Source organism: Pogoniulus pusillus, chromosome 12 (assembly GCF_015220805.1).
Source record: "Pogoniulus pusillus isolate bPogPus1 chromosome 12, bPogPus1.pri, whole genome shotgun sequence".
NCBI classification, from domain to species: Eukaryota; Metazoa; Chordata; class Aves; order Piciformes; family Lybiidae; genus Pogoniulus; species Pogoniulus pusillus.
The window spans coordinates 15669737-15681892 of NC_087275.1; the positions used below are offsets into that span (position 1 = coordinate 15669737).

At 44.5% G+C, this 12156-nt stretch overlaps 2 protein-coding genes across 3 annotated transcripts in view; one reads left to right on the forward strand and one right to left on the reverse strand.

Moving 5' to 3' along the window:
• Positions 1-37: 37 nt before the first annotated feature.
• Positions 38-5687, forward strand: SOD1 (superoxide dismutase 1). The gene is made up of 5 exons (XM_064152411.1): positions 38-189; positions 1019-1112; positions 1615-1684; positions 4128-4242; positions 5106-5687. The coding sequence occupies exons 1-5, from the start codon at positions 115-117 to the stop codon at positions 5214-5216; spliced, it is 465 nt and encodes a 154-aa protein (XP_064008481.1). The 5' UTR covers positions 38-114; the 3' UTR covers positions 5217-5687.
• Positions 5688-7455: 1768 nt separating this feature from the next.
• Positions 7456-12156, reverse strand: part of SCAF4 (SR-related CTD associated factor 4) — a 47224-nt gene continuing 42523 nt past the window's right edge. For both annotated transcript variants that reach the window (XM_064152400.1, XM_064152399.1), the window contains one exon: positions 7456-9943. In XM_064152400.1, coding sequence (XP_064008470.1) covers positions 9102-9943 — 842 coding nt within the window. In that variant the 3' untranslated portion in view covers positions 7456-9101. The remainder of the gene's footprint in view (positions 9944-12156) is intronic.

Consider the following 12156-nt stretch of genomic DNA (forward strand, 5'->3'; position numbering starts at 1 on the left):
CGCGGCGCTGACCGCCCGCCGTATATAAGGGCCGCGGGAGGGGTGCACCCTTCGTCCTCCGGAGCTGGTGGCTGGAGGTTGTGCCGAGTGAAGCTCTTCGGTCACTGCGGGAACATGGCGACGCTGAAGGCCGTGTGCGTGATGAAAGGGGACGGCCCCGTGCAGGGCGTCATCCACTTCCAGCAGCAGGTAAGGGCCGGCGGCGGGCGCAGATTCTGTGGCTCTGCTCTTTCGCCGGAGGCTTGTCCGGCCGCGGTGCTGAGTCATTGCACTGGGCGGGTGGTGCGATTCACCCTTCCCCTCCTCCTGGCGGCCGCGGAGGGTGGCAGTAGCTGCGCTGAGCGGCCTTTCTCGCCGTGGTGACGGGGGGTGGGGCTGCGCCTCTGCGTGCCGCCGGGGCCCGCAGCGAGAGGCCGCCCCGAGGCTAGGCTCGCCTGGTGCTGGAAGCGTCGGGGCACCCCGGACATCGTGTGGCGTCTGGGAGGGTCAGCAGCGCGAAGCGGGGCTATAAAAGCACTAATGGGGCTGAAGGCTTTTGCCTTACTGGAGACGTACTACCGAATTCAGTGCTGCAAGCGGCATTTGTCTTCCTGCGGAGCTTGTTTACCGCTACCCGAGCAGGACTTAACGGAGCTTGAGCTGCTAACTGGCCAGAGCCCCTCTTAGAGTTCTTATATTCCGTAAAGAAGGGCTTGCGTACAGGCAGCGTTATCCCTGCAGAGGAGGAGTGACTTCAGGGTTCCTTGTGCTTCCAAAGGGAAGTACATGATCGTTCCAGAAACAAGCGTTCTGGTAAAAGGCATTCTTTTTGCTTCTTGTTATGCGAAAGAGTAAGTTTTAGGTGGTGGCCAGATCAACGCAAGCATTCTGTGAAGTACTGTATTGGCGTATAGGATTGACCTAATGTAATGTCTCGGAAGCTGAACTTGTCTGTGCTGCCGGTCAACTAGGGAGCTTCATTTGACACAAAACCACTTAATGCTGTAGTCATTTTTATGACAAATTCTCTCTGTTAAAGGGTGATGGACCAGTAAAAATTACTGGGAAAATCAGTGGCTTGGCTGATGGAGATCATGGCTTCCACGTCCACGAATTCGGTGACAATACAAATGGTGAGAATATCTATCCCAAGTTCTTAAGTTACAGCAGTAATGTGATTGATCAGCATTAAAGATCTTTTAATGTTGCAGCAGCAACTATTTTAAAGGTACTTTGGGTCTCATGACTGCAGATCTTGTGTTAAGGAATTAAAACATTTTGTAAGGAATTTCTTCCCATGTAATTCTTGGAACATGCTTCAATTGATGTTCAAGTTCTGAGATATCAAGCACCAACTTAAATACTCTGAAAGTGTTGTGTTTGAAAGGAAGCTTTCAGGTGAGCATAGTGTTCTAGGGTGATTACTCTCACTTTACTGAACTTGTAGGTTACTTAACTCCAGAGGATTACTAGAACATCTAACAAGAGAGTAGCTGTGTTTCATCATTAGTGACTTCACATGCTTTGGCTATGGGAAGATTACTTTGTTGTGCTGTATAAGCAATACATTTAAACTGGCTGCTGGAAAACAAACAACCCCAAAACCCAGCTTTTTATGGCTGCATTGTGTTTCAGGGTGTATCAGTGCAGGTCCTCACTTCAATCCTGAAGGCAAGCAACATGGTGGACCAAAGGATGCAGAAAGGTGAGTTTAATGTGCCTGGCCTCTTGCTGGTCAGCTACTTAATGTAGCAGCTATCTCAGTGCTACTTTCTGTTTTTGGAGGCCATTTAATGAACAGTGCTGGGACAATACCAGAAGAAAAATGATAATTCCTGCAAGATTTCTAAGGTCACTCAATGGCTTAGATGATTATACAATGATTTGTTGGATGTCTTGACCCCAAGAGTATGGTTGAAATGTAGTTTTTTTGGAGCATACTTAGAATTTTTATCATAGTGAGAAGAGGCAATAAGACTACTATTGAGTGAAGATTCATAGAATCATAGAATGTCAAGGACTGGAAAGACCTTGAAAGCCCTTGGCCCCTCTACCAGAGCAGGATCACCTAGAGCAGATCACACTGGGATGCATACAGATGGTTCTTGAATAACTCCAGAGAGGAAGACTCCACAACCTCCCTGCGCAGCTGGTTCCAGTGCTCTGTCACCCTCACAGTGAAAAAAACTTTTCCTAAGGTTCACATGGCACCTCCTATGCCTCAGCTTCCACCCATTGCCCCTTGTCCTTTCACTGGGCATCACTGAGAAGAGGCTGGCTTCATCTTCCTGGCACTCACCTCTTAACATATTTATACACATTAAGGTTCTTCAGGGTGTGTTTGGGATTCATGTGTTACAGCTTTTATTTAATCATTATTGATCAGGTGCTGTTTCAGGGCCTGTTTTTAACAACTGGGACCTTAAACTGTCAATTTTTGAGCTGTATGCAGACTTCTCATGTGACAGGTTCATGATCAAGTGGAAGGTGCTGAGGCTTCACGGGAAACTGTGCTGGGGCGCAGTGGCTTTTTTATTGCCCATGCTTGGTTGTTCTTAGCCTGTTAGCTTAGGCACTCTAATAATTAGTGCTCCCTGGGGGCCATGTGCTATGTGTCAGTACAGGGCCTGATGCTTATGCTGATTGTCTACCTCTGTGGGAGCTGGGACCTAGCTCGTTCCCTGGAAGCAGTTTTCATTGTCTGATTGCCTTCAGAGAACCCTTACAGCTTTGAGACCTCAAGTCTGAGCAACAGGTTTAAGAGTATGCTGACTTGTTTTGGAGAGTGGGAGGGGGCTGTACATGTGCTGACAGTATGGTAGTGGGTTTTGCTAGGAGCGAGTTAAAAGGTTGGTCTTGCATGGGTAGGGTCTGGAGTAGAATTGGAACCAGCCTGACACTGATTAGCCTTCAAATGATCACAGTGACATCTAGAACTATACCTCCTGTGGCTGAAATCCATACCTGAGGGATCAGTTGAATGCTAGACCAAGCAAGCTGGCTTCAGCCATTTTTCTGGATGACAGAGCAACATGAAAAGGTGTGCTCACAGGATTTACTGGCAATGAACTGCTCTGTGCTAAAGGTTGAAACTGCATGAACCATCATGGCTTCTGTCTGTTCTGCTTTGTCAAATCCAGCTCCTGATGTAACCTGCCTGCTCAGGCATCTGTAGGCTTGCTGTGCCCTTAGGGAGTGTATAAGAACTAGATCATACATCTGTCAGTGTAGAGTTGAAATAACTGGACTGAAACCTCCTGGAGCTTAAATAAGAACTTCTAAAGGGTAAACTGCCCTTGACCTGATTTTATCAAGCTTGGTTAAAAACATGAAATGGATGTCTAAGAAGCTGGTAGTCAGCATTCAGCGAGCTGAGTTGGTCACCCTGTGTGCATGGACAGTTTCAGAAGCCAGTTGATGTTCGAGGTTCTGGGTACGGCTAGGAGTCTTGCAGAACACCACTGCCTTGTCATTTGAGCAAACAGTTTATTGGGGTTGGATGTGTGGGGACAACATACTGGAATGAAAACTGAACTGCTAGATGCTTAAATCTTAAAGGACATCCTAGCTGAGATCAAGCTCTGAAGAACTGTGGTAGAGCATAATGCCAAGTGTGTGGGGGCAAAAACCAAACAAAGTTGAATAGTCATACCTGGTACAGATGAGAACTTAGTACTTGATGCAGCTACTTTTGACCTGTCACTTGACAAACTGCTTTTACTAATCCTGTTTAAGCCTAGAGCCTGCAGCTACTTGTGGAATATCTGATTTGTGATAGGTGTTAAAGGGTTTTAAGAACAGCAGTGGTGTTCACACCAAACTTCATATGTGCAGGGAAGTTATTTTGCCTAATTTGAGATTTTCTTTGAGCAGAGGAGGGAATTCTTGGCTGTGACTTGTACACCATTGTTTTGGCCTGTTTGGCACTGGCATTCCTTTCCCCAGAGCTGATTAGCCTGTAGTTTCAAGTTCTAATTAGGACTGAATTTTAATCATCCCTTGAACTAAAGGACTTAACCTTGCACCCTTCCACTATTCTAACTAGTGGTGGTAGAACATATGTGCTGTTTAAGGTGGTAGAGTGCTTGACTGTACTTGGAGCTTTCAACTCAAACAAGTTTTCTGTGAGTTTCTTTGCATCTCTGTAGACACGTGGGAGACCTTGGCAATGTGACCGCTAAAGGAGGAGTGGCAGAAGTGGCAATAGAAGATTCTCTCGTCTCTCTCAGTGGGCCACATTGCATCATTGGACGTACCATGGTGGTAAGTGTCTTGGTGCCTACTTGGATGCTTTAAAGAGGTCTAGAGCAGTTTTGACAGCGCATGGAGACTTTCTGATCCTGGAGGCCAGTTGCTGGTGTTTGTTACAGCACAAGACTTTTGACATGGGGAGTTCTTTGAAAGTGTCTGGAAGGCCTCTGTAATAGTATGGTGCTTCACTGTCGTGAGATCTTTGGTTTTCTGTCTGCCTTAAAAGGTGTTCCTCTCCATTTAACTTTGCTTCTTCCGGCCAAGTGACTGAGGCAGCTTCATTTGAGGGGGGAACTGGCAGTCTGGCACAAAAGCTGTCATTGAAAGGCATGGTAATGGGCACTTCAGGACATGCTTTTCACTAGTACTGGTCTGGTGGCTTAACTTGTCATGGCTTCAGTGGGAAGGAGGGAGGCAAAGCCAGAGAGGACTCAGCCACACGTGAGCGTTGTCAGTCTTGTTTTCCTTGGGACTCTAGTGTGTGCTGAAGCCACTGTGCTTCTGCATGAAACAGGAAGCAGAGAGATGTGTAGTGGAGCACTTTGGTGAAGGAACTGGCCTGAAGTGGAGCAGTCAGCCTTGTGTGTTGAGGGTGACCTTGAATGTTAAGTCCAGGCTTGCTTTTGGACTAGTAAGAATGTGAAACATAGGGGTATAATGACTTCCAGACAAGTTTAGACAAGTTTAAAGAGTTTTAGCCAGTGTGTCAATTTGGCATTTAACAAAACTGAGTACAGTTACAATAGGTACTGTTGCATAACACCCAGTTGCTAGCTGGCAGTACTGCTTGCCACTGCTGCTAGTAAGGTGAATAAGGAAAAATGTGATGTAGTTATGCAATAACATGAATTAAGAAATCTTTAATTCTCTTCTAGGTCCATGAAAAATGCGATGACCTGGGTAGAGGGGGAGACAATGAGAGCAAAATAACTGGAAATGCTGGTCCTCGTTTAGCTTGTGGTGTAATTGGGATAGCAAAGAGCTAAGTATTGCACCTGGAATGTTTAAAATGACAGTGAAGAATGGGCTGTATTCCATTGCAGATGTTGGCACTTGCCCTTCCTTGTGCAAACAAGATTTATCACTTAATCTCATTATTACTCTGCATTCTGAGTATCACTTAAACTGGTGAAAACTGACTTAATTTTGTATGTTGTATATTGCAATTAAAGTGACCCTGATGGAATGTCTCTGTAGTCTTCTGCTAAAGCATCTGTTGTAACCATTAAGTATAACTTCACTGACTGGACTCCTGTTCTTTGTAATGAAGATTAGTAGGTCACAACCTGAACAGGCAAACTTCTAGTAACCCAGTGTGATTTGGAGGATTAGCCTTATGAGCTTTGGCAAGACTACTCACCAAAGAGCAGTAGGCACTGTATGTATCAGGGCTTCCTCCTGGCAAAGTTGCAGCACTTGTAGGTTTGAAACCTGTGTAATAAACTTGCTGGGTAAAAGCCTTGGTCTTGCTGTCTCTATCAAAATAAACCCATCTGCTGACTTTCTTACATGGAGTAGGCTTGGACTTCCTCAAGTCAGTAGCTAATTTCCTGGACACTAGACTTGAGCTCAGTCAGGATATTTCTTATTTACCTTGTCATGTATTCTATTGTAATCAAATCCCATGCTCTGAGGCATCAACCTTGCCTCCTGCATGTTGGAGCCAGTGGTTTCCTCTACACAAGGGCAAGTGCTTCTTTGCAGAAATGTCCTTGCTGTGAAGTGTAAGGGAGTTGTATGACCTGCATATGTCACTGCACCTAAGGAAACCCAAACACACAAAATGGTCCAGCTCCATGTGTCCTTGTGCACCTCTGGTTGCAGGGTTGTTCTGCAGTGAAAGCCTGAACATGGTGAATGAAGCAAACTCCTTCAGGCTACGCTGGAGGGTCTAGTGTGGAATGGGTCTTTCCTTGAGAAGGATTTGCAGAGCCAGAAATCTCTATTTAATTTCATAAAGCTTTCTAGCAGTGTAATCACTGTATATTTGTGCCAGTTTTGATTTTTCTTAAACACAGATCTCCAAGTCTTTTAATAGAGATTATTAATTTTAATGAAGACTTGTATCAACATTCCTTTATCTTGTACAGAAAAGATATTCATGGAAGTAGTTGGTTGTAGTTCTAGACACTCAGATTTCAGTGTAGTATGTTACAAATGGCTTTTGGTAGTATAGCAAGAATACTGTAAAAGAACACTTCCAACTTACATTCATTGCAGGTGGCAAACAAGGGGGTGTACACTCTACCCACCTGTACCTCTTCCCATGCATTAGTCTACACTCTGCTGCTTCTGCTGCAGTAGAACAAAGATAGTAGCTGCACCTTCCAGCTCCCTTAAGTCTGGGCATACCAAACACTGAACACCCACAAATACCACCATCACCTCTTTGCATTTCAGAAGTTCAGAGGACAATTACATAGTCTCCACCTTACCCCAGGGTGAAAAAAAGTAACTTGACAGCAGTTGGCTGACCTATAGTGGAATGAGAGCTCTGGAAGCTCTTGCTTGCTTCCTCTCCCTTGTCAGTGCTGAACCCTGCTGCTCTGAGAGCCTGCTGTACACAGAGCTTTCCTCCCAAACCTGTTAAATGTCTGAGGGCACACTAGCCTGGCTGTATTGAAAGACACGGGAGTAATGTTAGGTTTATGTATGAATCAGTGTGACTGGCTGCCATAGGCTTAATAACCAAGGTGTTACACTGCTAGCACTGTGTTTATCAGTGTTGGGTGCTTGCACTGAGCTGATTAATCTTTACCTACAGATTTCTGGCTTGTCTAAAGCCAGCAATGTGAAATGTGGTAGTTGCAGAAGGCGCAGGGCAGTTACACTGGTGATGCTGTAATGATGATGTATTGCTGGTAGGCTTCTTACAAAGCCACTGCTTCAGGAGGCAGCAAGAAATAGTTCCACAAAGGAGCTCCTTGGTTTTACTGGCCTTTGTTTTCAAACTCCTAATAAGGGAAATGGAAAGACGAGGTGGCATTTGTGTGAACAGATAAAGCCTTCTCTTTCGTTCTTTTCTTCAAATCTTTTAATAAAGTGTATTCATTTTAAAAAATCCTACCTCCTTACAGAATTATGGCAATTTGTACTAAGACAAGTCTTAAACATAAGACAAATGTCTGGCTTTGTGTGAGAAAAAGTTAGTTCCACTGGCCCAGCATGAAACAAACATTAAGGACACAAATTTTAACACATGGAAGTTGAGCTCACTACAAGGTATGTAAACAGATTTTTTTTCTCTCTTTATTCTGCTATTGCGAGAACATAAAAATATATGTCCTTTCCCCAGTCCATAACTCCACATTTGCCTTCCCACTCCCCTCCCCCCAGAAAAATTCCTCTGCCACAGAGCAGCTGTCAAAAAGCACTGGTGTAAAAAAACAGCTGCCCTTCACTTAAGGGATAAAAACCCAACTTTAAAAGTAGAACACACCTATATCAAGGAGAAAAAAAATGAAATATGCACAGGATTCATACAAATTTTCCTCTAAGCTTCTAGAGTTAAAACAAGCTTCAAGTGAAAGCCTGGTGCTGGCTGAGCAACAGGGCTGCCATGTGTGAGGGCAGATGTGCCTGGGCTCTGACTGCATTCAGTGCAGCCCTCTGGCAAAAGTGCCTGAGGAGCCCACCAACAAGATTTAGCATCTGCCCTCTTAAAACCTGACAGCATTACTTGACTGATATGGAGAGATGGTAAAACGGAACACAAACGCAAGAATATGCACCCTTTGTCCATCAGTCTAATTAGGTACATTTGGTGGGTAAAGATTTTAAACCTACCTCTTGCAGGATTACAGGAGGTAGACATCACATCCCTAACACACTCAAGGGCAGCAACCCAGATTCATGTGAAGGATCAAGAGGCAGCATTTTGGAATCCTCGTGCACCCTCCCCCCACCTCCCTCCCTTTTCCTGGCCCTGTTTAAGAAAAAACAGGTTATTTTATATTGTGGTTTTGGTGTCTTAGATTTCTTTCCAAAAAGCATCAATACCAGGTAAAAAGACGCTGTACTGGTGTGCTTCCGAGCCCACCACACCCAGCAGTTTTATAACATCACAAGCAGAGCAACTTAAAGTATGTCTGAAGGTGTCCACCTCTTTAGAAAAGGCAAATTAGGACAACATTTACCACAGACCCAGTTAAAAGGTGGGGGGGGAGAGGGGATAAAATTAAAAAATGATTGCATTGCAAACACTAAACAGTTAACTCTTCAATTAACATTTTAAAACCACTAACTTTTATCTAGTATGGTCAAGTAGATCATTAAACTGCAGCAACCTAAAAAAAAAAAACCCCAAGATGACTATTACAAATAAAAATTTGCTTCTGTGAATAGCTACACAAACAGATGGATTCCTTTTAACAAGTATAAACAAAACAGTCTAATTTAGACTGCGGTACAGCATAGAACAGTTCAAACTTTTAAGATGCTGAACACTCCTTTTCCACTTCAGTGCAGTGTAGGAAGAATAGCACACGTTAAGGTTTGTTACGAAAATAGAGTTTATTAAAAACACATCCCTATTGTTTTGAGGAGCTTTCACCGTTACCTTTTCTTAAATTAAAAAAAAAAAAAAAAAAATAGAAAGCACTTTCTACTTCTGATTTGTAAACTTTTTAAAGTCAAAACTTTAAAAAAGTTACAGCAAAAATGGGTAACATTTTAATCATATCTTCAGTATGTCATGTTATGTTGTGGCTATTTTAAATAGAAGGGAAGCAATCAAATTGCTTACAATTCCCCCACCAACTACTGAGGGGCTGTGATAGAAGCAGAAGCAAATATAATACAGCAGACTGTACAACTCTAAAGCTCTACACTCCCAACAAATGTCACTGTCAGCTTTCAGCAAGTTCCAGTCGCTAGCGAGGAGCCTCCGCCACTGAGCCCGTATCCTTGTCTGCTTGTTCCACAGATGAGGTAGCCTCAGGTGTTAACTCTTCAACAGGTTTTACGCCTGTAGGTTCAGATTCTCCCGCAGCAAGTTCTGAAACAATGTCTGCGTCTTCAGTTTTGCTGCTATGAGATTCGTGGTTTTTGTCACCATCTGCCCTGTCTGTCATCTCTGCTTTTTCCTTTCCTCGGCTTTCTTCCTTGTCTCTGCGAGACTCCCTATCTCTTGAATCTCTCTCTCTGTCTCGATGGCCACTGGACCGCCTGTTTCTGTCCTCCAAGTCTCTGTGTCTGTCCCGCTCCGGGCTTCTCCGTCCCCAGTCTCGCCTGTCACGATTACTGAGTCGGTCGTGATCTCTGTCATCGCTGCGGTTACTGTAGCGCTCACGATCGTTTTCTACCCGATTTCCAAAAGATCTCCTTCCAAACCTTTCCTGGTCTCTGTTAGGCGTGAAGGTCTGCCTGTCATTCCTAAACTGCCTCCCGTCTCTGTTCTCCTCAGGTCCTCCTGGCCCCCCACTTCCTGGCATGCCCCCAGGTCTCACAAAGTGACCTGGTGGTGGGAAGGGAGTTTTCATTCCATGGGGTGGAGGCATGCCATAGCCCCCTGGCCCTGGTGGGGGCCCTCTGTGCATCATGTGGGGAGGCATGTGTCGTGGTGGCATAATGGGAAACCGCTGCAGAGGTGGCGGTGGCATTCCTGGCGGACGCTGGAGTGGTATCAAACCAGGCCGGGCACCCAAGAGGCCAGTGGATGGAGTCTGCAACCCAACAACAGGGGCTGGTGGGGGCGGTGCAACTCCTTGAGTACCTGAAACAAAGAAGAATACATACAAAGTACAATCAGAGGCTGGCAGGAGCATAAAAGAAGGATTGTCATAATTACAAAAACACTCTGAAACTCTTCTGATTATAAAAGTTACACCAAAATAAGGGTGGGGCAGCAGAGCAAATCTTCCTGTGCTAGCTTACATACTGTAGAGCATCTCATCTTTAAACAAAAGTTTGTGTCATGCTGGAAGTAATTAATACTGCAATGGCAGTAACTAATCACATCCCAAAGGCCTCCTTCTGTGAAAAAGCCATTGCTATTCTGCAGGTCAGAGCTCTTCCTGATCTCCAGCAGCTCTGTGTCTTGCCTCCTCATCTGACTGCTGACAAAACACCTTCCTAATAGATTACACTTCCCAGGCTTCTAATTAGAGACAGGTCTCCTCCTTCAGTTAGCTTTCAAACCTTCCTCTTCTCTTGTAAATATCAGCAAAATCACATCTAGTTAAAATACTTGCGACTTGAACTCGTCATCAGTAAGATTTTCAACACACAGAAGAAGTGGTAGGTACAGCAAACTGTGAAGGGGGGGGTAAAGTCAGAACAGGGCTGGGGTAGGAGCCCTGAAATCAGAGACAGCTCAATTCGCTGTTCCAGAGAAAAGGGATACAACCAAGTTTCATTTCAGTAGAATAAACTTTGTAAACAAAAAGTGCTTTGTGGGTTTGTTTTTTTCAGTACACAAATTTCCACCTTTTATAGCACCTACCCAGCACCCAATTATTTGGCACATTTATTTCTGGATTATTTTGTTTTGGCACGATCGGCGCAAGAGCGGAAAATAACCCTGAGCTCTCAAAACATACTGTTTGAGAAAACGCAGCCCAAAGACAGCTGACATCAACATGATAAGGCAAAATGAACAAGGTTTCCCAAGCTCCAGATGAGCACTTCATATCCATAAGCATGTGCCAGCTTATCTCCTGTGCCTCCTTGTTGTCTGGACTCTTAACACTGTTGTCTCCTGCTCTCTGTAAGCTCTGTGCTGGGTCTATCTGCTCTTTCTGCTCACTAGCAGTTATGTACCTGAAAATAAGCTCACTCTCTGCAAAAGTACGTGGTGTTTTTCAAACTCCCAGTTCAAAATTTAAAGGAATCAAAAGTTGCCAGCACAACAAGCACAAATCTGTGCTAATCTGTTCTGTGTTCCTTTATATCTCAGGTGAGACTATAACATTTTCTTTCTACATATATTAATAAAAATTAAAGCATGTAAGCTGCCCTGGTTAAACTGGAATGTGAAATAACTGGAATCATAGAATCATCTGACTGGAAAAGACCTTAAGAGCATCAAATCAACCATAACCTCACATTTCCCTGTACACAACTGTGAGACCATGTCCCAAAGCACTGAGATAATCTGAACATCTTTTAAAATGCCTCTAGGTATGGTGACTCTATCACTTCCTTGGGCACCCTGTTCCAGTGCTCAATGATCCTTTCAGCAAAGAAATTTTTCCTAACATACAGTCTAAACCCCACATAGTGCAACTTGAGGCAATTTCTTCTTGGTCTCTTGCTACCTGGGAGACCAGCCCCTGCCTCACTGAAACCTCCTTTCAGGTAGCTGTGGAGAGCAATGAGGTCTCCCCTCAGCCTCCTCCAGCTCCTTTCTCCGCAGCTCCCTTAGCTGCTCTTCATAGGATCTGTGTTCGTAAGCCCTCACTAGCTTTCCTGCCTTCCTCTGGACATGCTCCGGCACCTCAATGCCCTTCTGGCAGTGAGGCACTCCAATTCCACACACAGTATTTGAGGTGCAGCCTCACTGGTGCTGAGTACAGGGGTAAACACTAGAATTAAATACTTTGCAGTGTCATTGATGGAAACTGCATTCTGATTTCAGCTGAATGAACACAGTGGTGCCACCACCCCCAGTAACCTTCCCCTCAGCTACTGTAGCTTCCCTCTTCCTTCACTGGTTTAGTGTTTCTATCCCAAATGTGGATGAGCTCTCTGAAAAACACACATTGCCCTTTCACCACACCATTTCTTATGCTTAAAAAGTTTTCTGTTAGAGATGTTGTTATCAGAGTGCTTATTACATTCATATTAGAGGGGAATTATATTGTGCTGGCCAAGAGGGATTGGGCAACAATGATGTGAATATTCTTCCAGTCCTTGGTATCATCTTACCTTCCCCTCCAAGTGGTCACTTTTAAGACATGGCTTGACAGGCCACATTCTTTGAAAGAA

Excerpts from the sequence above, each read along its gene's own strand:
- SOD1 (XM_064152411.1), top strand. The coding sequence starts at position 115 with ATGGCGACGCTGAAGGCCGTGTGCGTGATGAAAGGGGACGGCCCCGTG. Across the intron at positions 1,685-4,127 it reads GGACCAAAGGATGCAGAAAG|ACACGTGGGAGACCTTGGCA; the intron begins GTGAGTTTAATG and ends GCATCTCTGTAG. Across the intron at positions 4,243-5,105 it reads TCATTGGACGTACCATGGTG|GTCCATGAAAAATGCGATGA; the intron begins GTAAGTGTCTTG and ends ATTCTCTTCTAG.